The 23,853-nt window shown below is 41.3% G+C and overlaps 1 protein-coding gene across 1 annotated transcript; it reads right to left on the minus strand.

The window, feature by feature from the left end:
- Nucleotides 1-5,275: 5,275 nt before the first annotated feature.
- LOC130070464 (uncharacterized) lies at nucleotides 5,276-17,001 on the minus strand. Its single transcript, XM_056234869.1, has 2 exons — nucleotides 16,779-17,001; nucleotides 5,276-6,515 (listed from the first exon to the last, which is right to left on the minus strand). The coding sequence occupies exons 1-2, from the start codon at nucleotides 16,877-16,879 to the stop codon at nucleotides 5,618-5,620; spliced, it is 999 nt and encodes a 332-aa protein (XP_056090844.1). The 5' UTR covers nucleotides 16,880-17,001; the 3' UTR covers nucleotides 5,276-5,617.
- Nucleotides 17,002-23,853: the final 6,852 nt, after the last annotated feature.

Raw genomic sequence — 23,853 nt, forward strand, 5'->3', positions numbered from 1 at the left:
AGGGAGACCTTCAGTGATAAAGCTGACACCTGGACCAACAAGGTATGCATGTTCTCGTGTAGAGGACATAAAGTCATCATTTTTGTTATTTTTTCCATCAACAATCCAAAGTATCTTGGTGGAAATTTCTAGGGGAAATGCTGTCTGCTGACACTTCAGGGATGCGTTGTGGTCATGTCTAGGCACAGGTCCTCCATCTGATCTGGATACGGCCCAGATCCGGCTGACTACATCATGCGTTGTGGTTGTGTCTTGGCGCAGGTCCACCATTTGATCTGGATATGGCCCGGATCCGGCTGACTACATCATGCGTTGTGGTCGTGTCTAAGCGCAGGTCCACCATCTGATCTGGATACGGCCCAGATCCGGCTGACTACATCATGCATTGTGGTCGTGTCTTGGCACAGGTCCATTATCTGATCCGGCTGACTACATCATGCGTTGTGGTCGTATCTAGGCGCAGGTCCACCATCTGATCTGGATACGGCCCGGATCCGGCTGACTACATCAGGCATTGTGGTCGTGTCTAGATGCAGGTCCACCATCTGATCTGGATACGGCCCGGATCCGGCTGACTACATCATGCATTGTGGTCGTGTCTTGGCGCAGGTCCACAATCTGATCTGGATATGGCCCGGATCCGGCTGACTACATCAGGCATTGTGGTCGTGTCTAGACGCAGGTCCACCATCTGATCTGGATATGGCCGGATCCGGCTGACTACATCATGCGTTGTGGTCGTGTCTACCCGCAGAGGATACATCTCAAGGATACATCGCGAAACTGAAGGCTTATTTACAAGCTGGCATTTCGTTTCGGGGAAGCTCAGCTGCCTGGCGCCCGTTGGATGTGGTTCACCGGTGTCTCCGTCCTGTTTTCCCCCTGCACCTGAGTCCTGTCGCCCGGGCTGATCTCCATGATTATAAAAATTTTAAATAACTCCCTCTCCTCACGCTGCCGGCTTGTCCCAGTAACGGCCTACGCCAGCTTTGAAGCTCAGCTTCTCCACCCAGACTGGATTGGTCCTGTCTGTCTAGGGGTGATTTACCACCCTCCAGATTCTACTAAGGAATTTATTCAGCAATTTACTGAGCTTATCGGCAATATTGCCACAAACTATGATCGCTTCCTACTGGTGGGGGATTTTAACATTCACGTTTGCGGTCTCTTAAAGGTACAATATGTAGGAATTTTTCGCCACAAGAGGGCGCAGTTACCAACAATAACAAAGGCGAAGCTTGATGACGCTATGAGGGAGAGTTGAACGATGGGAGAGATCGTTTTCACCATCCAGAGATGTTATGGAATTAATGAATCATGATCACGGATGAGGTAATTTATTTGTTTGTGTATTACCTGTACGTCTGATCGCAATATTTTATGTCACCATAATGAATTAACTGCAAGGAACGCGAAATGTTATGCTATATTATCCTGTTACAGCTAACTTATTTGTAAAATGATTTGTTGGGTTAATGCTGCGCAGTTTTACGGGTTTATGGTTAATGCCGTGTTGTTTTACGTGTTCAAACCAATCGTACTCAAACTAAATTTGAACGAACATTTGCAAGTAATGGCTAAATATTGTTTAACAACACATAGCCGATTGTATTTAATTGCACTGCCATAATCTCGGTCAAAAGACAAATGGGATAAAAAGCATTACCAAAGTACAAAGAGCAATATAACTGTGAATTTTCATCAGCATAACGATCACTTGATAGTTTTTGAGGTGAATCATATGCATAATGATTGATCTGTCACATCATATAGGCCTATGTATCTCGCATTGTTTATAAGTGATATTATTGACAGTTGCAAGGAAACACAGATACATCCTTTTGTTTTATGTACATTTGCTCACCTGTCTAATAAAGTATATGCAAGAGCGGTGTTGCTCCAAGTTAGTCGCGGACAGGGAGCTCTCGGCATCTCGAACATGCCACGCCGATATTGATCCTCATTTTAGTTCTCCTTTTTTTTGTCCCAAAGTCTGCTTGCCATGGTCCAGAATGATTGAACGAAAACAACAACAGCGTGCCGCTAAACGTTACGCACTACGCAGTTGTACATGTCTGTCGCCATGGTTATGTCATGGCTATAGCAGTACGAGCGGAAACCGAGGAAATCGCGGATATTGCATCATTGACTGACAGGCGACATTTTTTTCCGGGATGGCCACTTATTTAAAATTGGAATTTCTCTGAAATAAAAAATCTATGGAGACTTTTGGGATATTGTAAGTACACAACTGCAGGAAATATATCACACTGTGCAAGTGATTTTTTGATATTTTATTACAAAATTCCTACATATTGTACCTTTAAATTCCTTGTTGCAGGAGTTTGTTATTTATCAGTGGATCAAAAACTTTACTCATATTCAGGGCCATACATTGGATCTTCAACGGGCTCGATGTCACTGATATTGTGTTCTCAGGTTTTCTGCTCTCCGATCATAAGCCTATTTTATTCTCACTGTTTCTCCCGGAGCTCTCTCTACTCACTATTGTACCTGTTACATTGTCGCGTTTAGCACAAACTTCGATCTGTGCTTTGCTAAACTATGCTCACACTTGCACTTGGATCAACCATTATCTGACCTGGATGCGGATCAACATCTCAGCCTTTTAAATTCTGCCTGGCTTTAGGTAGCAAATGTAACTGCACCCCTAAAGCCTCACAAGTGCAAACCAAAAACTGAACTGTGGCAAAACTCTGACACTCATCACCAAAGACAAATTTGTAGAAAGGCTGAACGCAAATGGAAACGGGACAGGTTACATGTCTCATTCCAAATGTTCAAAGACTCTCTTACTTCATACCAGAATGTTGCTAAGTCTGCGAAGGCTGCTTATTTTTCTAATTGAATCCAATCACTCTAACCCAAAGGTCATCCAGTCTGTTGTAAAGCCATCTGTTAACACATCGTCTGTTGCCTCAGGTGCTCTATGTGAAGACTTCCAAAGATTTTTTATTAACAAAATCACTAAATTAAGACTAAGTGTCTGCCCTAATTTATCTGCTCCCCCCAATCTCGACACCTACTTCTGTTTTTTGGGAGGTTTTTGATCCTATCAACTTCCAGACACTAAAGGATGTGATTGTTAAGCTCAAACCTTAATTTTGTCCTAATGATATCATTCACCCGAGATTTTTTTAAGTAATCGTTGATTCGGTTGGGCCAGGTATGGTATCCCCTTATCAACAAGTGTCTCAAAACAGGCTCTGTTCCTGTCCATGTTAAAGTGGCTATGGTCACTCCTCTGCTCAAGAAGCCTTCAATAGGTCATGCGGTTTAACAAAAAAATCAAACTATCTCTGTCTTACCTTTCATTTCTAAGCTATTGGAGCTCTTGTTCTGTCCTGTCCTGTCCTGTCCTGTCCTGTGTGATTCGTGTGGAAGCCTCTCCTCGAGCCGGTATATTTATCCGTTCTCTTACACGCTCACTGAACTCTGCCCTGCCAATTCAGACGCTGAGTTCCTGACCAGACACGGTATCCAGTCTACGGTACCCTCGCTCTCGGCGGGTCTCTTCTCCCTCTGCAGTCTCCACTGGGACCTCTGCGCATCAGGAGATCCTGTGACAAGCTATTTGCAGTTTATGTTCTATTTCTTAATATTTCTATTTCTTTAAGTTTTCTGTTTCGACTGTTTCCTGAGAATCCTAAGAAGATTTAAGTTCCTTATTGATTCGCTTCTCATTTTCATTAAAGACTGTATTATTGTGAATCTCGCCTTTTGGTCCTCCATCTCTCATAACATCTAAACGATATTTCTCTCTATACTGATTCTGGAGACCCTGTGGTTCTTGTTCTCTTAGATCTTTCTGCAGCTTTTGATATCATTGACCACCCTACTCTTTTAGCTAGACTAGAGACTTGGGTGGGTCTAACAGCTTCTGTTCTGACATGGTTTCAGTCATACCTGTCTGACAGAAAGTTTTTAGTAAAGATGGGTAATTTCTCCAGTTCTGCTCCGTTATTCTAAGGAAACATGGGGTATCCTTTCGTTTTTACACGAACGACACCCACATTTATATTCCAATCACGAGAAACAACCCTGTAGCGTTCTCTTCTGAATTTTCTTCAGAAAATTCTCTTCTGCTATGCTTAGAGCCCAAAATTTCCTCTTTCCAAATGAAGACAAGACTGAGGTCATTCTTTTTGGCCCAAATTAACATTCTCAGTGTATAAGCACTGATTTATATCGGCTTTTAAATCCACAGGAGTGCGAAACTTAGGTGTTCTTGTCGACCAGCCTCTAAAATTTGACAAACACATTTCATCCGTAATCAGTTCTAGTTTCTACCATCTTTGTCAACTGTCTAAAATCAAAGGCTTTCTCACTCCGAAAACTCTTTTCATGCATTTATTATGTGTCGGCTAGATTACTGCAATTCCTTATATTGCGGTATATCAAGTTCTCAAATTGCCCGTCTTCATTAAGACCAAAATGCTGTGGCCAGACTTATAAGTGTCACAAATATGACCACATCTCTCCGATTCTCAAATCTCTATATAACATAGCTCCTGCTTATCTCTCTGAACTCGTTCATCCTTACACTCCGTCCAGAAGCCTAACCCCTCATTTACACTGCATACGTGTGCGGCGCATTACGGCTGCGACACGGCTACCGGAGCTGATCGCGGCCATTCTAGTCAATGCGTGTGTTTACACCGGCCGCGGAGCGGCGCGTTTCAGAAGCTTCCCAGAAGCGGCTCTCCGCGCCGCTTCGCTAAATATAGGCGCCTAGTCTATTTTTGACGGACGCGCGTCCAAGTCGCACCGGAAAAACAAAATAAAAGTCAAAAAACCCTGTCAATTTCTTATTGCACGTATATTGGCAATATATCCTTGGTAGGAGACCAGAAATGGACGACGAGAGATTCATCCTGGAAGTTGAAAAACACAGTGTTATATGACACCACAAATCCTTTTTACAAGGACAATTCCAAAAAGGACAAAGCATGGAGTTTGATTGCACAAGTTGTAGGAGTGGAAGGTGAATACAATAACCTCCTAATTATCTTCCTACTACATGATTTTAAAAAGTAGCCTATATAACCATTGAGTATTTATGCATCTTGAAAACCAATTAAAATGTCAAGTAACTTTGCATTACACAGGACAGGACCTAGATATTAGTACAAGTACATAGACCCTTTGTTAATATGTAGGCTATGAGTTTTTTCAGTTAGGCCTAGTTTAATGTAAAAACAAATCTGATTTTAACATTTTATTACTTACCTATATGTTTTAAAAGTAGGTTACTATACAAGAACTTCACTAATGTTATTACAGGAGCCTATATACGTAGCCTACTGCCCTGTGTAAATTCTGTTCAGATACAGTACTGTTGGGAAGGTGCTTGGACTTGCACTCTCGAGCTTTTCAAATGCTAATGTGAATTTGGTGGGAGTGACATTACCTCTTTTCAATTGAATTGATAGTTTAACACACCAAAGTTCTCAAACAAAAACTTTATTTTTTTTATTTTTTGCCAAAACACCTTTTTATCAATACAGCATACTTGTCTTTTGGGATCATAATCACTTATCAGCTTTTTACAATCCTAGCATGATACTTCAATAAGCTTTGAAGTCATGCCTTTTGATCACACCATCCTGTTCTGCCATGACACACTGTCTTCAGGAGAGGTAAAGCAGGTGCAGAAGACCTCCCTCACATTACAGGCCTCTGCTGATGCCCTGTTTCCTCCCATGTTTCTTACTGGTGCCATATGTCTCCCCAGCTGCTCTGCCTCATCCAGCAAACTCTGTTTTTCGCTGGGGACAAGCAGGAAATTGTGAAGGATGCATGTAGCCATCACAAGTGTGTCAACATTTTTTGGTTGCAGGTTGATTCTGTTAAGAAATATTCTCCACCTGGAGGACAGAATGCCAAAGGCATTTTCAACCACCATCCTTGCTCTTGAAAGTCTGTAGTTGAAAATCCTCTTTTTGTAACTGAGGTTTGCTCCGGGGTATGGTCTCATCAAGAATGGTTTGAGTTGGAAAGCTGCGTCACCAACCATGACGAATGGCACATCACCCAGGTGGGCAGCACCAGGTAGAGAGGTACTGGGTGGCACATGCAAGGTGTTGGTCTCCATTCCCCTCCCCAAATCCGAACTGGCGTACACACCACCATCGCAGGTTCTTCCGAAGTCCCCCACTTGAATGAATCGGAACCTGTAGTCAGCATCCACAAGCGCCAAAAGCACTATGGAGAAGGTCTTCTTGTAATTGAAGAACTGACTTCCAGACAGTGGTGGTGCTTGTATTATTATATGTTTGCCGTCTATTGCTCCCAAACAATTTGGGAAATTCCATTTTTCACAGAATCCTTGGGCCACCTCTTTCCAAGTGTCTTGTGTTGGCCTGGGTAGGAAACTCTCCATCATCACCTTTTCAATGGCTGCACACACCATATGGACAGAGTTCATGACAGTTGCATGCCCTAGGCGATAGCTGAATGCTAAGCTGACCATTGAATCTCCAGAAGCCAAGTATCTGTGAGGGAAGAAACAAAGGAAAAGTATTGTATTCATCTTTGTGTGTCTTCTTTGTTTCAGTCGACATGTGCAGTGCGAGATGGAAAACATTAAGTGATGCTTTTGTGAAAAACAGAAAAAATAAGAATCTGCCTAGTGGATCAGCAGGTGGAAGTCAAAAGGACTGGAAATATTCAGAGATAATGTCCTTCCTTTTGCCCCACTTACAGCCAAGAAGGTCTGTATAAATTTCAAACATGTAATTTACATTAAATTTAACAGTGATAAAATATTGTTGACTAAAGCAACAGTGTAATTTTTCAATTGTTATTAAAAAGGTGGTAAGAAAGTATAACTTGCATGTATAACGTTCCTATGGATTTTTTTTTTTTTTTTTGCATGGGCATAAAGAAATTGCAGTGACTAACTAGATGGGTAAAGTTAGTAGACAAACTTTAAGTTGGCTTGAAAAAGACTAGCCAGAAAGTTTGAAAAAGTTTTAAAAGCTTAAAGTTTTAGATAGATCGATAGATAAAGTAGGTTGGCTTTCTCAAATCAACTTAATTATTGTGTTTTTGCTGTTGCTTTTTATACAGTTCGAAAAGCAACTTGACCCTGCAAATAGTCTATGTCAGGGGCGGGTCTACGTGGTGGCCAGGGGGGGCACCGGCCCCCCCTGAAATTCGATTGGCCACCCCAGGTGCCCCCCCCTATAAGATGCCTTGTGATTGGTTCATTTTACGGCCAATCAGTTTATAGACTCTACTGAAGTTGTGATTCAAAGAAGTGCAGCGCCAGAGAAACAACGGTCGTCGCGGACTTGGACTGTTATATTATCAAGTGTGGGAATGTCAAGACACCAAACAAAGAGCTGGTAGGTAACTTTTATGTATGGTTTAATATGTTTGTATGGTTTTCTCAGATCAATGTTTTTACCCCGGCCGTCAGGCTCTGCTCGCGTTGGTCGTGGTTGATTTCAATCCAATGTTCAGTCAAAGTTTAATAAAACACATTAAAAGTAAAAAAGCTGGGCACTATCAAACAATAAACACTGTCATGGTGATTTGCATATTTTGTATCAGTTTATTTTGTGACAGTGACCACATAGGAAGATTGCACCAAATGACAATATGCACAGAATGTTCCAAAAAACAATAAATGATAATAATAATAATTGTCTGGTGACACGTAACGTTATGTTACTTGTTAATGCATGATGAGAGTAAGTCAGTTAGATAGTCAGTTAAATTGTCAGTCCTAACTTAGTCATTTACACGTGAAATGACATGGATGCATTCTGTGCATTTCATTCACAATTTGAACAATTTTTGTTGAGATTGAGAATAACAGACACACACAAGTGTTTCTTTTTTGAAGGCAGGGAAGAGAACAGTGCCAAGCCATGAAAAGAAGTAAAGATATAGGGAGTTTCTTTCAAAGAAAACAAAACAAAACAAGTGTAGAGGCAGAAGCAACTGAAGAAAATGTTACTGGCCAAGAAGAAAATGTCAGGCAGCAAGAAAAAATTGTCACTGGAACAGAATCAGCCAGCAAGGAATCAACAGGCCAGACAGACAGTGATGCCAGTGGACCCAGCCGACAGCAGTGGCCTTCATTTTCCTCTGTGCTTCCTGCAACTTCAAGTATGTGAAGTGTTGAGGGAATTGTAGGGATATTTAATAAATAGTACATTTCAATTGTATGAAGCAAACTAAAACGCTAGTAATCATTGCATGTACATGAATTTGCCCTAAAAATACCATGAGCATATTTATTCTGCTATAGTAGTCACAGAGCTTGTTTTGTTTTCTCATTGATGCAATATTTACTTGTGACATTTCATCATTTCTCAGGATCAACGTTTGGTGGGGATAAACAAGCACCTTCATCCCCAACAGAATGCAAAGGTATGTATAGTTGTAGTTGAGACCTGAAAGTTCTTTTGCACATGTTCAGCAAGTGATGTTAAATGATGTTTGACGTCTACTCTGTTGATTATTATTTTACTGTATCTGCAGATAATTCAGCTGTAAGTGACCTGTCTGAATTTGAAGACCACGAAGAAACTTTGTGTCAGCATAGGTCAGGGGGTGATGGTGACAGACCTCAGGCACTACATGCCAACATCTCCACAGATCGCATTCTGCCAGGACCACATGGTATGCTCCAGGTTTTTTTTTTACTGACATATTTCTAGAAGGTATTGTCTAAATGGGTGTTAATGATGAGCTTGTGTATTTTAGTTAAATTCCTAAAACCTTAAAAATGACCGATTGCCTTCATATTATTGGAGGGTCTATGGTTATGTAACTAACTTTCATTCAAACTTAATTTGCAGAATCAATTGTATGTATTCTAGGTTGATTTAATTGACAAACTACACCTTCTGCACTTATAATTATTTTAATTATTACTCATTGTTTAAATTGTTTGAGGACCCCTGGTAGGCTAGTCATCGCTATAAGAAGACCATTCTCTTTATTTGCAGACATTTCACAGTCTCGGGCAGCAGGACCAACACAGCCGCACTTGAAGGTGTTCCCTCGAACCATGAAGGGCGACCGGAAAAGAGCTTTCAACAAAATGTGGTACACACAACACCAATGGCTGGAGTATTCTGAAAGCCGAGACTCTGCATATTGTTTTCCGTGTCGACACTTTTCTCTCCCTGGTATTCAAGAGACTTCATTCACATCATCACTGGGCTATTCTAACTGGAAGAAGGCAATGTATAAAGATGGAGGTTACAGGGGACATGAAAAATCTGAAAATCATGTTAATGCCATGATAGCATGGAATGAACACAAAAAAAGAATCTTGACAGACACTTCAATGTTAAATGCCCTCGATAAGAAACACCAAGAAGTAGTCGAACAAAATCGTACCTACATTAAAACAGTTGCTGAGGTACTTTTGTTTACTGCAACGCAAAACATTTCACAAAGGGGACACCTTGAGACCGATGCATCTACAAAAAAAGGAAACTTTTTAGGCATTATGGATTTGATTGCTAAGCATAGTCCACTAATTGACAAGAAATTAAAAGCTGTGGGGAATGCAAAATACACAAGTAACACTATACAAAATGAAGTTCTTGGATGTCTGTGAGATATGGTACGGGAAAGCATCGTCAGTGAAGTCAAGGAAAACAAATATTTTTCCATCATTGCAGATGAAACAAAGGATTTAAAAAAGAAAGAGCAACTGTCATTAGTACTTAGGTACTATTATAATGGTGCAGTCCATGAAAGCTTCCTTGATTTCAAGCAAGCTACTGAGCTTGATGCAGAGGGACTCACTCAAAAAATAATACAATGCCTGGAGACGTATGGACTTGAGTACAGGTCAAATCTAGTGGGGCAAGGCTACGATGGGGCGTCAGTCATGTCAGGGAGACACTCTGGAGTTGCAGCAAGGATTAAAGCTAAAACAAATCACGCTTTTTATGTGCACTGCAACGCACATTGTCTTAACCTTGTTCTCGTTGACTCAACAAAATCAGTGCCTGAGTCTGAAACCTTCTTTTCTTTGCTACAGAAATTGTATGTGTACATGTCAGGCTCCTATGTGCACCAGAAATGGCTCTCTGTGCAAAAGGAAATGTATCAAGGTGCCCCAAGAGAGCTACAAAGGCTCAGTGACACCAGGTGGGCATGTCGGTACCAGGCTTGCAAAAACATTAAGGACAGACTGCCTGCTGTATTGCGTGTGCTACATGATATTGATGTGGAGAACAGAGGAGAACGCTCTGTGGAGGCACGGGGTTTACTTGCCCAACTGGATCTTACCTTTATCGGAACACTTGTCATCTTTTCAAAAGTCCTTGGAGAGGCAAAATTCCTTGCAGACATTGCAGACAAATGTCTGCAGACAAAAATTCCTTGCAGACAAAATTCCTCGTTGACCCCACAGTCAACGTCTCTTGATTTAGCGAAGGCCGTGGACTTAGTTGAAGCATTTAAAGACACCCTCCAAGACCTAAGAAGTGATTCATCTTTTGATGAAATCTGGAAAGACACTGTAGACACTGGAAAGCAGTGCAATGTTGCAGTAGAAACTGTGGTGAAAAGACCACAAAAAATTTGTTCTAGATTGAGCGGGTCAATTGTTGAATCCACTGTTGGACAGCGGAGGTGTAAGGAAGGAGACATGGAACTTTTCAGAAGTGGTATATTCTTCCCCATTCTGGACTGTCTGAGTGGGGAGATGCAGAGGCGTTTCACTAAGTCAAACTGCAGTATAATGCAAGGTATACAAGCACTGAACCCTAAAAGCAGAAACTTTTTGGATGAAGAGACCATTTTTAGCTTTGCTAGGATTTATGAATGTGATACTGATGACATAAAACATGAACTGCATTAAGTGAGGAGGGTGTTAGAAAGGAAATTCCAGACTGGAATTGAATTGTCTAGTCTCCTAGAGTTTACCATCTTCCTTGAGCCATTCAAAGAAGTGTTTTATCAGCTTTTTCGTTTGTGCTGCATAGCTGTGGCCTTACCAGTCAGCAGTGCAAGTTGTGAGCACAGCTTCTCTGCACTTAAGCTCATAAAAACACATTTACGCACTACCATGACTGATGACAGACTTAGTAATCTTGGAGTCTAAAGCATTGAGGTGAGGAGAGCCAAATGTCTTGACTTAGATGATTTTGTTAGACGGTTTGCCAGTCACCACCGAAACCGAATCCAGCTGTTTTAGTTGAGGTCTGCCTTCTTTCTTTTTCGACTGTTTTCCTCTCTTTCTGCTACTGTTTTTATTGTTTCTAAAAATGTTCTTAGTTTAATATATTAGCAGAGCACAATGTAATGGTTCCATATTTTATTTTTAAACTGTGGTGTTTTCATTTGAACTGTTACAGTGCTAAAACTTTAACTCTGTGTTACTCAGCTTTTTTTGTAAATTAATCTGAAAGAAATGTTGAATGAAACACTAAGATGTTTTGGCCAAACCATTTGTATTATTACAGTGGGGGGAATTTTGTTTATTTATTATTATTTGAAAGAGATTGTGAATAAAACTACTGTTTATTGTAATGGCCAAACTAATTAAAAGAAAATAGTTGACATCATTTCTGCTTCTGGGTTTTTAAAATTGCTCATTATTAAAATTGCTTTTATTTTATAAACTTGTTAGTTTTATGAAAACACTAAAAATAATAAACACTGGCTCTCAAATTTAACTTAATGGATATATACAGGGATGACAAAAAACTAAATTAATCAAAAATGTGCTTTATTACATTTGTTTACAAGTAACTTTATTCAAGTTAAAAAAATTATAAAATCAATAGGATTTACATAATATACTGTAGAATTTAGCTCTTTTTTTTGGGTCACTGGCAGCCACCCCATTTGGAGGCAGTGCCCCAGCATGGCCCCCCCCACTGAAAATGCTCTAGACACGCCCCTGGTCTATGTGGAACACAGTGTAAGATCTGCTTCCCCACTGTCATCATTGGGTACAGATGAACGATCCAGTACCCCTGGTATCGCCATACAGAGGTCCATATCTGCATCTCCGGCCCAATCACTTGCTGCGCTAACAACCTCAGAGGAGAGGCAAAGGCCCTCTAGGTCCCGTAGCCCTAGGGAGCGGGCATCCTCACCAGTAGTGGTACGTGCTACACAAGAAAAAAGAAGGAGCCACAGAACACAGACCACAGACATTGGGGAGAGGCTGATGTCCTTACTTCAAGAGCCTATTCCAAAACCACACATGCCAGATGCTGAACTAGATGAAGCATACCACTTTGCACTAAGCCTTGTGCCAATGTTGCACAGATTGGATAAGGACAGGAGGCAACAAGCCAAAATAGAGATCTTGACCAATGTTGTTTTCGTCAACGATAACGAAATGATTTCGTTGACGCACTTTTTTTTTATGACGATAACGCGACGATGACTAGCTAAAAATAGCCCTAAGGTGACTAAAACATGACGAGACGTTTTCGAGTTTTCGTTGACAAGACGGAACGAAAATGACTATAAGTCTGACGTTCGCAATGCATGTCATTTCTGCCTATTTTGCGTGAAATCTGTCTGTTTTGAGCTAAAAAAGTATCAGCAATGCTGCCGCTTCCTATAATTGTTTTGGGTACCCATGCCGCGCGCACCAGATTCCACACAACAACACACCTGCGGCTGCGGCTAGTCACTCACCACACATCTTCGAAGGACCATGGCGGCGAAGCCAATAAACGGGCTTGGTGGTCGGAAACGACGAGATGATTTATGGACATACTTTCAGTTTCAGTATAATCCAGCGGTTCTCAAAGTGTGGGGCGTGCCCCACTGGCGTGACAGGTCTCCTCCAAACGGGAGGAAATTTTCCGTTTTATGCCTTTTTATCTTTATTCGTTCATGCCGAGTCCGCATCGTCAAATTCATCTTTGCAGCGAAACCCGAAACCACCAGTTTATTTATAAACAATTAAATGTCTCCTTGCTATTTTTTTACACATTCATAATCATTACTTTTGCCGGTTCTTTGTGACAAGCTTTATGCGTGCGGTCGTGCGGCTATAACGCTCAATATCCCGTATAGCCTATTTAAGTAATTAAATTAATATAAAAGGGCGATATGTCCACTATGGCTTAAATGAACAACTACTAATCGACTAGAATAAAAACTTTAGTCGGAGGCAGCTCTTATTCCACATATTCTCGAACCAGCAGGCCATTCTGTGTTGAGCGCGCGACCCTGAGCTGAATGAGCGAGCAGAGGAATATTCAGAAATGCGCTTTTCGCTCACATGCTCTGATCGGAACAAAGGAATATTAAAGTAATTAATCATTAGTTTATTTCTTACACACTGCCCATACACTACCCATCATTTAATCCCATATCAACTACCACCAATCAGAGCATACATGGATGACATGACAACCATGACTACAACAGTAGCCTGCACTAATCGGTTATTGGGGAAGTTAACAGATAATATTGAATGGGCACGAATGAAATTTAAGCCCTCTAAATCAAGGAGCATCTCGATAGTTAAAGGAAAGGTAGTAGATAAAACATTCTTCATTAATGGTGAGGCAATACCAACAGTTTCTGAGAAGCCAGTGAAGAGTCTTGGGAGATGGTACGATGGGGATCTAAAGGACACAGTTCGGGTGGGAGAAGTTAGACGACAAGCAGTGGAAGGGTTGAAGAGCATAAATAGCTGTGCTCTACCTGGTAAACTAAAACTCTGGTGCTTTCAGTTTGGTCTACTGCCGAGGTTGCTGTGGCCACTGACCGTGTACGACGTTTCTTTGACAACAGTGGATAAGCTGGAAGCGTTGATAAGTTCATACATCAGGAAATGGTTGGGAGTTCCACGCTGCCTCAGCAGAGTAGGACTTTATAGTAAAGGAATATTGCAGCTGCCAGTCTCTGCTTTAACCGAGGAGTTCAAGTGTGCCAAGGTCAGACTGGAAATGACCTTAGTAGAGTCACGCGACAAATGTGTAAGGGAGGCAGCCCCTGTGTTAAAAACTGGTAGAAAGTGGTCAGCAAAGAAATCTGTAGTAGAGGCAAAGGCTGCCCTTCAAATTAGGGATATCGTGGGACAGGTACAGCATGGAAGAGGGGGTTTTGGGCTCAGTTTAGCTCCTCCTAAATGGCACAAGGCAGGCCCAGCTCAAAGGAGGAAGCTGGTAGTCAACAAGGTGCGACAGCAGGAGGAGAGGATGAGGTGTATAAAGGCCATTTCCCAGGCCAAGCAGGGAGAGTGGATGAGATGGGAGAGTGTGGAACAACGTAAGATGGGCTGGCAAGACCTTTGGTCAATGGAAGAGAGTAGGATCAGTTTCCTTATCAGGTCAACATATGATGTTCTCCCATCACCGCAGAACCTAAACCTCTGGGTAGGAGAGGATCCCTCTTGTCCTTTGTGTTCATCACCTGCCACATTAAGGCACATTTTGACAGGATGTAAGGTGGCTCTTAGCCAAGGTCGGTTTACTTGGCGCCATGACCAAGTACTGCGATGTTTGGCTTTAGCATTAGAAGGCAAGCGTAACATGACCAATAAGTTGCCACCTGTTCTAGCAAAACATTACACGCAGAAGACAATATTCCTCCGCCCAGGCGAGCAACCACCAAGAAAAGGTGTTAACACCAATTCTCGCCCAGGACAACTGGAAGCTGCTAGGGACTGGAAGATGCTGGCTGATCTTGACCAACGGCTTATTTTTCCACCTGAGATTGCCACCACTAACCTACGACCAGATATTGTTTTGTGGTCTGGATCAGCACGCATTGTTCAACTGATAGAGTTAACAGTGCCATGGGAGGACGCGGTAGATGAGGCATATGAGAGGAAGAAACTGCGGTATGCTCATCTGGCCACTGAAGCAGAACAGCGAGGATGGAGAGTCCAGGTTTATCCAGTGGAAGTGGGTTGTCGAGGTTTTGTGGCACACTCTACAACCCGGTTCCTCAGAGACATCGGATTCAGCGGCCAAGAGTTGCGTCGCACAGTAAAGAACTTATCTGAAGCAGCAGAAAGGAGCAGCAACTGGCTGTGGTTGAGACGGAAAGATTCTAGCTGGCTGTGTACAGGCCGCCACGCTACAGTTTCGTAGAATTCTTGAAAACTTGAAGAGTCTGTTGGTTTGTTTGTATACGTTCCTGAGGATATTGCGTGAATGACGGGTGGTTGGGCAGATATTGTGTTTTGCGGTAGGTGGTATGCCATACGGAACCGTTGTCCACTGAAACTGCATATTAACGCACCAGTGGGGCTCGACAGCCTTAGTCAACGGGTTGGCGCGTATGGTTGGGTTGCGGAGAGATTGTGAGATAGTGGTTAGGTCTCAGCAGCAGGAGGGATGTAGAGGTCAGTAAGCTGGGCTGAGTAGAGTGGGGGACGGAGGGGGGTGACTCTGGGACGCCAGAGTCACTGTCGAGCCCTCTTGAGGTGTCGTGGGCTAGTCGACGAAACACTGAGGACGGAAGGTGCCCACTTGAAGACCCTAGAGATGTCCCCTACTCGGCTCAATCCAGACGGTTGTCGTAATGGTCCTGTAGTTGCAGCCGTCGCGTGCGCTGACGCGCCAAGTACACTGCTGCCGTTAACGCCGGACAGAAGGGGAGTCAAACCACCATATGGAAAGAAGCGTAAATGGATGGAGAAGCATAGTTTACTGTAAAGCTACGTCTTAGTTTTGCTTATCTTGGCGAAAGCCGAGTACAAATCAGCATGAAGTTTTAACATCTACTCTCGTGTAATGGAAATCAACACAGTATGTTATGTCTATTTTATCTAGGCTATTTAAAAAAAAAAAAATATATATATATATATATATATATTTGTGTGTGTATATATATATATATATCACGTTTTTAAGTAGGCTAAAGGCAGAGAGCTGTGTGCATTCTTCTTCCCTTTGCCACATCATATCTCTGTGAGATGGGCTTTTCAGCTGTTTCAGTTTCACTGAAAACAAACTACACATCTCAGCTGAACATTGAGCTTGACTTTTGAGAAATTGTGCAATTCAAAACAGGCTCATTGCAGCCACTAATGCAGGGATAAATAGACCTGTCTTGCCAAATGGATTTCTATTCTTTTCTTTTTTTAACAGATTGCAAAGTGGCACTTTTATTTCTTTTCTATTTTTGAACTTCGATACCAATTTTGACACAGCCGCATTTTATTTTCTCTATTTTTTAAAGACTTTTTTTTTTACTTAACTTGATTAAAACCTTTTTGCGTTTTCGGCGACTAAAACTTGACTAAAACCTTTTTTTGTTTTCGTCGACTAAAACTTGACTAAAACTATTACGTTTTTAGAGGACTAAAATGTGACTAAAACTAAAAAGCATTTTCGTCCAAGACTAAGACTAAGACTAAAACTAAAAGGGCTGCCAAAAACAACACTGATCTTGACTACCCTACACAACCTAGAAAAAGCCCAACACCACCAAACTGTCCCCCCACAACATGCAGCTGGTTGGCATCCCCCCACTCAGGATGTTAGAGGGCACTCCACTCACATCTCCAGGCCAGCAGGATTTCAGACTATTACCTTCCCTCCACAGGGTACACAATGGGAAGACGAGAGCAATGAGGGGTCTTACTACAGAGACATGTAGCCAGTAAAGGGAAAAACTGTGTCAATTGTAAATAGCTACTTGTTTTTGTTGAGTTTCAGTTGTTCGTAAATGTTCGTTGAATGTTTATTTGATGTTTATTAATAATAAAAAAATACTTGTCTGAGAATTTGGTATATAAAAAAAACTTTCTTGAGCTTGTGGTCAGCAATTTGTTGTCTGTGACATTATGATCTTACCTCAATCCAACAGCCAGTCTCTGCTTGGGTTCTATGGCAACTCTGTAATTGGTTGATTGTCTGGTCAGTTCAGGGCCAATGATGGACAGAAGTTCATCCATCTACTCTGCACTCATCCTAAAGTACAGATGATGGCGTTGGCTGTCCAGCCTCAGTTCAGCCACAAGATGATAAAAATCACCTTGTTGTCTCCTTCGCTGGTTGAGAGTATGCACCCAACACCGTTTCCTTCTCCTTCTGCCCCTCTGTATTCTTTCAAGTAGAAGAACAAATGCCAGTGTCCTCCTCCTGCTCACAGGCACTGTATGTGAAATATAGATATGAGATAATTGAGGATCCATTTTAAAGGATGAAAACACAGCAACAAATATTTTATCCTTGTCGTTCCTTACTATCCTAGTAAAAAAAAACTATACCAAAATCTATTTAAAATACATTAACTTCATTGTATACTTCAAATCCATATTTATTGACATATCACTTAAAATAATAATTAACCTTTATTTTGAGCATTTCTTTATTGCCAAATGCACATTTATTAATATTACGCCTTAACCATATCAATATTTTTAAAATTTAATTTAATATATATTTCATAAATAATTAATTTCATAAAAATATATTATTTAATTTAATATCTCTATTAATAAGGATTGTATAATATATCTTTAAACGCAAAATATATAAAAAATTTACCTAAAGTATACTTGCAATAGTTCCACTTTAGCATAATCAAATATACGTATAACTTAGTATATCTACTTGGACCTCAGCACTACTTCCCCACAATTGAAGTGAATTAAGTACAAAATTAGTTTTCCCAATTTAGACTTTTAGTAAAATATAGTTTAGTATACAAAAAATGTAAAATTGCAGGGTATTTGTTATTAAGCACATAAATATGTAAATTATCCCACAATTGAAGTGAATTAAGTACAAAATTAGTTTTCCCAATTTAGACTTTTAGTAAAATATAGTTTAGTATACAAAAAATGTAAAATTGCAGGGTATTTGTTATTAAGCACATAAATATGTAAATTATTTTTTAGGATACTTAGCACACACACACAAAATTATTTCCAATACATGAAATTAAATTAGTATATTTTTTTTCCACTATGGTGGACATTTAAGTGTATTAATATGCCGGCAACAGCGCAACAAAGTAGGACATAGCTAAAAACATAACAAACACAATTACACCGGACAAAACATAAACATTTAGCCAACTTACTCATGGTACTAGAAACTCCAAAATCAGAAAAACACGTCGGACAGGCAAATCACGTGGTCTCACGCATCCAGTCGCTCCGCTTCTGATATGCTCCTGGTGTGAGTTGGCACCGCGTGGAGGACGGAATAAAACCTTGCCGGAGCCGTAATGCGCCGCAGACGTGTGCAGTGTAAATGAGGGGTAAGATCCCATGAACAGGCTCTGCTGGTAGTCCCTACAGCAGAGCCTGTAGTCCCTCGCACTAGACTCAAGCATAGAGGGGAGCGTGCATTTGTGGTGGCAGGGCCACGACTCTGGAACACCATGCCTCTAGAGATTAGAACGGCCCCTACCCTGTCTTTGTTCAAGTCTCTGTTAAAAACCTACCTGTTCTCTTTAGCATATTGATCTCTTTTATTAGGTTGGTTTAACTACTTTAAATTTGAGTCTGGTACTGTCAGGTTGAGTGCAGGTAGCTGAAGACGAGGATGCAGGAATGTCAAAGTAGTTGATTTATTTACAAAATTAACTTCAGGAACATACAAGAACAAAATAACAAACTCCAGGAATTCAGGGTAAACACAACCATACATTGACGACGATCAACAAACACTGAGGGAAAACACAGGGCTTAAATGAACGGGGACTAATGGGATAATGAACTGAACACAGGTGACGGGAATTACTAATTAGACAGAGCAAGAAAACTAACAGGACTGAACCAAAATCACAAAGACAGGGGGAAACTAGATCACAAAACAGAACTTAAACACATAGAAACGTGACAGTACCTCCCCCCTCCCCGAAGGCGCGTCCTCGCGCCATATAACATCCAAAGGGGTGGGAGGGTGGGCATCCTGGACTCCAGGACAGTCCAGGCGGAGCAGGCTGGTCAGGGGACCAGGGCGGAGCAGGCTGTGGGCGTGACCACGGCGGAGCTGTCGGACCCTCGGGCGTCCAGGGCGGAGCTGTCGGACCCTCGGGCGTCCAGGGCGGAGCTGTCGGACCCTCGGGCGTCCAGGGCGAAGCTGTCGGACCCTCGGGCGTCCAGGGCAGAGGTGACCCTTCAGGCAGCCGTGGCGGTGAGGACCCTTCGGGCAGCCGTGGCGGTGAGGACCCTTCGGGCGGCCGTGGTGGTGAGGACCCTTCGGGGGGCCGTGGTGGTGAGGAACCTTCGGGCAGCCGTGGCGGTGAGGACCCTTCGGGCGGCCGTGGTGGTGAGGACCCTTCGGGGGGCCGTGGCGGTGAGGAACCTTCGGGCAGCCGTGGCGGTGAGGAACCTTCGGGCGGCCCGTGGTAGTGAGGAACCTTCGGGCGGCCGTGGCGGTGTTTTTTCAGGCCTCCGTGGGTCTTTGGCCGGCCACGGCCAAATCTTGTTTTCCAGATTTGAAACCTTGTAAATGGTGATCTGAAAACTGGTGTGCGAATAGGTGAAAAAAAGTTTTGAAATTCTGAAAGCTGAGGTTCGAAAGGGTGAAACCTATTACATTACATTACATTTGCACTCCTATTGCAGACTATTTTTTCAGAGCCGAGTTTACAACACCCGCTTTGCGGAGATACGCCCACACAGTTGCGAGCTTGCGACTCACGTGATTTGTGGCAGTGTTGTCACGCAGCTCTGCTCTGAAACTCTGAAACTCAGACTGAGCGAAAATGAAGCTTCGCAACCTCGCAACTTAAAAAAAAAGCCTGGAGGGAGGGCCTTCTGCTCTTGGCCAATGCTTTGCTCTCTGCTGACGTACAGTCCAATCACAAGTCGTATTTACTGGAAAGGTGGGATTGACCGACTGCTCCGCCAATGACGAAAGCGCACAGGATACGCAAACAGGATGCACGGCTCTCTTTGGCCACAAGGCGGTCCCGTCTAAAGCTGCAAGAACCGCGTCCATGGCTGGGCCTGGGAGAGAGGTGAAAAACTTTGTTAACAGTAACGTTACCTGCCATGTTGTAACCATTAACTTTAGCTAACTAAAAAGCTAGCTAATACCTGTGAATTTATTAGCATGCTTGTGATCATCTCTGTGTAGTCACTAATAGCTAACTGAGGCTGTGTTCGAAACTTTAAAGTAAAGCTATTTACGATTTTTCAAGAGCAGATTCATCACTCCTCCTCACCATGCCTAACGTTAACCCTCAACATGCCATAGTGAAATGTTCATTTTCATTCATTTGGGTTTCGTGGGGTGAAATAATAGCCTACATTTGCTGCCGATGTATGCATATACATTTAAAATTATGATGTTTATAGACACTATTATATTTTACTGCTCACAGCTGTCTTGTTTTGGTAAAATGGACAACTTCTAAGTTTGATATCAATCACAATATAAAAATATAGATAGAAGCTTGAAGGTTTGAGCTGTTTGGAAACTGCACACACAAACAATTATAGGCTATGCTATGCATTTCATGTATAGATCTTTTGGCATTGTTCTGTATTTCCACAAACTCTTGGTGTTGTTTCTGTGACTTTCTTGGAGTGCTAATTTCTAATTAATTTCCCTTTTATTGCCAGGATGTCCTTTGGAAGGAGTTACTTGAGCGGCTGCGGTCTAGAGTGCAGCAAGCACTTTCAAGACAACCTGTCGATTTGGACTTCCTCGAGTTTGTCTGCAACAATGAATTAATTTTAATTCAGTCTTTTGCTGATCAGATACACATTGGCACTGACATTTTGCAGCAGTTAAACCATTTGTTGGAGCTGCTCCAAGCTGCAGTTGAAAACAATCCAGCTGTCACATTTAGACACAGCTGTGGGGTTAAGAGGAGGACCTAGGTTGATTATACAGAGAGATCAGTTGCATTACTTACTAGAAGCACAATTCTCAGTACCCTGTATAGCTCAGTTGTTAGGGGTATCACAACGCACTATATTCCGTAGGATGGAGGAATATGGACTAAGTGTGACAGGATGCTACAGCACCATGACTGACTCAGAACTTGATAACATGGTGAGAGCTATAAAAAACCAGATGCCCAATGCAGGGTACAGAAATGTGAAGGGACAGCTCATGGCAATGGGTAGCCGTGTGCAGTGGGAGAGGATAAAGGCATCGATGCATCGTGTGGATGCCGCTGGAGTTCTTTCCCGACTTGCACAACTTGGCTGCATTGTGCGAAGATCATACTCGGTTCGAGGTCCCCTTGCACTGGTACATGTTGACACCAACCATAAACTTATCAGGTATGTTCTAGCTATGTTTTTATGTATTTTAAGCGAACTTTATCCTTGCTAAGGTGTAATGTAAATCAGTGGTTTTAAACTCAGGTCCTTTGGGGCCCTCTGACCTCCAGGACCGAAGTTGTGGCTAATTCCCTGGGTGTGCTATGAGTCCACAATAGTGTATTTGTATCTCTCTGTTCACCTCCATAGTATCCAACCCAATTTTACACCAAATATACAACTTTATTTAAAGCATGCAAGCCAGTGATCAGTGTGACATAGTAATTATCAGTGTCAATAATGTTGTTTTTGTTTGTTTTTTGTATTACTTTTTGTTCATAGGTACAACCTGATAATATTTGGTGGAGTTGATGGATTTTCCAGAAAGGTAGTACAATTCATATGTATACAATATCCACTTTGCTAGGTAAATAATTTCAATTCAAGCAATAGAAAGGTTGGACTATCTAAAGTACAGAAGGATAAGTGGTTGAACAGTGCAATACCAAGCAAGTCAAATGAACTCAACCACCTCAACTTTTTTGCTGCTTGATAGAAAAGGAAAACTGGGAAAGTTCTCATTTTCCATGTCTAATCTACAAGAGACGTTTGTCTGATGTAACATCATTTACTCCAATTTAAGAGTTTTTGGATACACAGTTTGTAACTAGTGAGTGACGAGCAGGCTCTGCATGCACAGTGAATTAGCAATCTCAATATTATTCTTGATCAGTTTTTAATTCTTTTAGGATGCTCAATTATTTTTAAATTGAGCAACTGAAGTAATCTTGTGAAACTGCATCTATTTTTTCATATCGCAATATATATCGCAGAAAATAAAAATATTGCAATGTTGGTTTTTTCCAATATCGTGCAGCCCTAGAAGGCACCCTACAGACCTTATTTGTATTATATTATGGTTACTGTTGTTGATAATGTAGTAGACTTACACAAACTTAAATATGACAAGCCTGTAGAACATGTAATCCTCAGCAAGATGGATTACTTTAGCTTCTGCCAGAAATAAAGTAATTGACAATGTGAACAAGATGCCTTCACCTAACGATTATTTTAATTGTGTTTTGGGTTACTGAAAACATTTTTGAATGTAAATTGGGAAAATGCATTTCACAAGTTGCAGAGCACAAAGTCACATCCACTAATTGCGAACTTAGTCTTACAGGTTAAAAAAAAGTTACATATTATCATAAGGATGGATAGAGATCAGCAAATAAATGTTAGCATTTGTGAGGTTGTAACCAACAAATGTTGATAATTTTATTTGATAAATGACTAATATGATGATGCTGTTGAAAATAATATATGTTTTACCGACTAATTGGTTAATGGAATTGTTTCTGCAACACTGAACATCATCAGTACATACATGATTACTGTTTCCTTTTTAAACAGTTCTAAACTTTGTTGTTGATTGTAATTGCTGTTTCACTAAATCTTTTTAGTTAATAATCAATAATTATTTGCACAGGTCCTGTATTTGGATGCAGCAACTAACAACCGTGCCAGTACAGCATTCTCCTTTTTTCTTTGAGGCCACCCAGATACCCTATTAAAAACAGTATCAAACACAAACCACTATAACCGTTTAAACTTGGAGATAAAACACTGGGGAGACTATATACAGACAGACTGAATTAATGTGTAAATGCTTCATGTCCAAAACTGGTTGCTCTAGAGTATGACTTTAAAATCATTCAGTGGGTTAAAACCTCCAGCAGTTTTCCTTATCCTACACTAACTATACCTGACCTGTTGATTTATAACATAGCCAGCCTCCGGACAACTGCTTCAACTTGGGGTACTGCTCTTCAAGTTGACAGACAATCTAAACAAAGGTTTCACATGAAAAGCAGTGATGCTTAGTGTTAGAGTAAATTATATTAAATATGCAACTGTACTTAAACTGTAGTATGAATCATTTAGAAGGTTTGTATATATAGTAAAATACAGTGCCCTTAATTTATCAAAGCAAGAAGTATGTCTATATTATTCTTCCACCTAAATTTCGTTACCCAACTACTTTTACACTGTTTAAGCGAACTACACCATGAAGATTTCATTCAACCATTTCTGAATTAAGTTGCCTGTATTATGAAGCAATGTGTCATGCATTTGTCCCTGTCAATTAAATCTGTTCCTTTACTTTAAGTATTTTAACCCATTATACTACCACTACTTCCAGCACTGCCTCAAGTACTGAGATCCTTTGTGCTACTACTTGTTCCAGATCTACTTCAAGTACTTATCTACTACATCAAATATTGCTTAAAATACCTCTACTATCTACTTTTCTTGTTTTCCTTTTTTCTCACACCTTGGCATGGTATGACTTAAAACTAAACTTTGTATGCACCTTAGATCTACATTAATAACAACAACATAGAACATACTTGTATGTGTACAAGTTTTGTCACAAGTTTTTTTTTTTACATTCCCATGCAAGCAGTGGTTCTATTTACATATTTGAAAATTCATAGATCCAGAATTTCTAAATGAGGGAGAAAGAGTAGATGTGCTTCCAGACCCTTTTCAGAGGTTTTTAGAACATTGTATGTGAGAAAACGTCTCGGGTTATGACTATAACCCTTGTTCCCTGAGAAGGGAACGAGACACTGCGTCGAGAATCGACTCTTTGGGGACGCTCCCTTAGCGTGCGCCTCTGAAGTATGAATGAA

This window comes from Rhinichthys klamathensis, unplaced genomic scaffold (assembly GCF_029890125.1).
Source record: "Rhinichthys klamathensis goyatoka isolate OS25496 unplaced genomic scaffold, OSU_Roscu_1.1 h1tg000018l_1, whole genome shotgun sequence".
Taxonomy (NCBI): Eukaryota; Metazoa; Chordata; class Actinopteri; order Cypriniformes; family Leuciscidae; genus Rhinichthys; species Rhinichthys klamathensis.

What these genes read in the sequence shown, in the direction of transcription:
- LOC130070464 (XM_056234869.1), bottom strand. Translation starts at nt 16,879, where the DNA reads ATGGATGAACTTCTGTCCATCATTGGCCCTGAACTGACCAGACAATCA. An exon ending in AGACTGGCTGTTGGATTGAG is followed by an intron (nt 6,516 to 16,778) that starts GTAAGATCATAA and finishes CTTCCCTCACAG; the next exon opens with ATACTTGGCTTCTGGAGATT.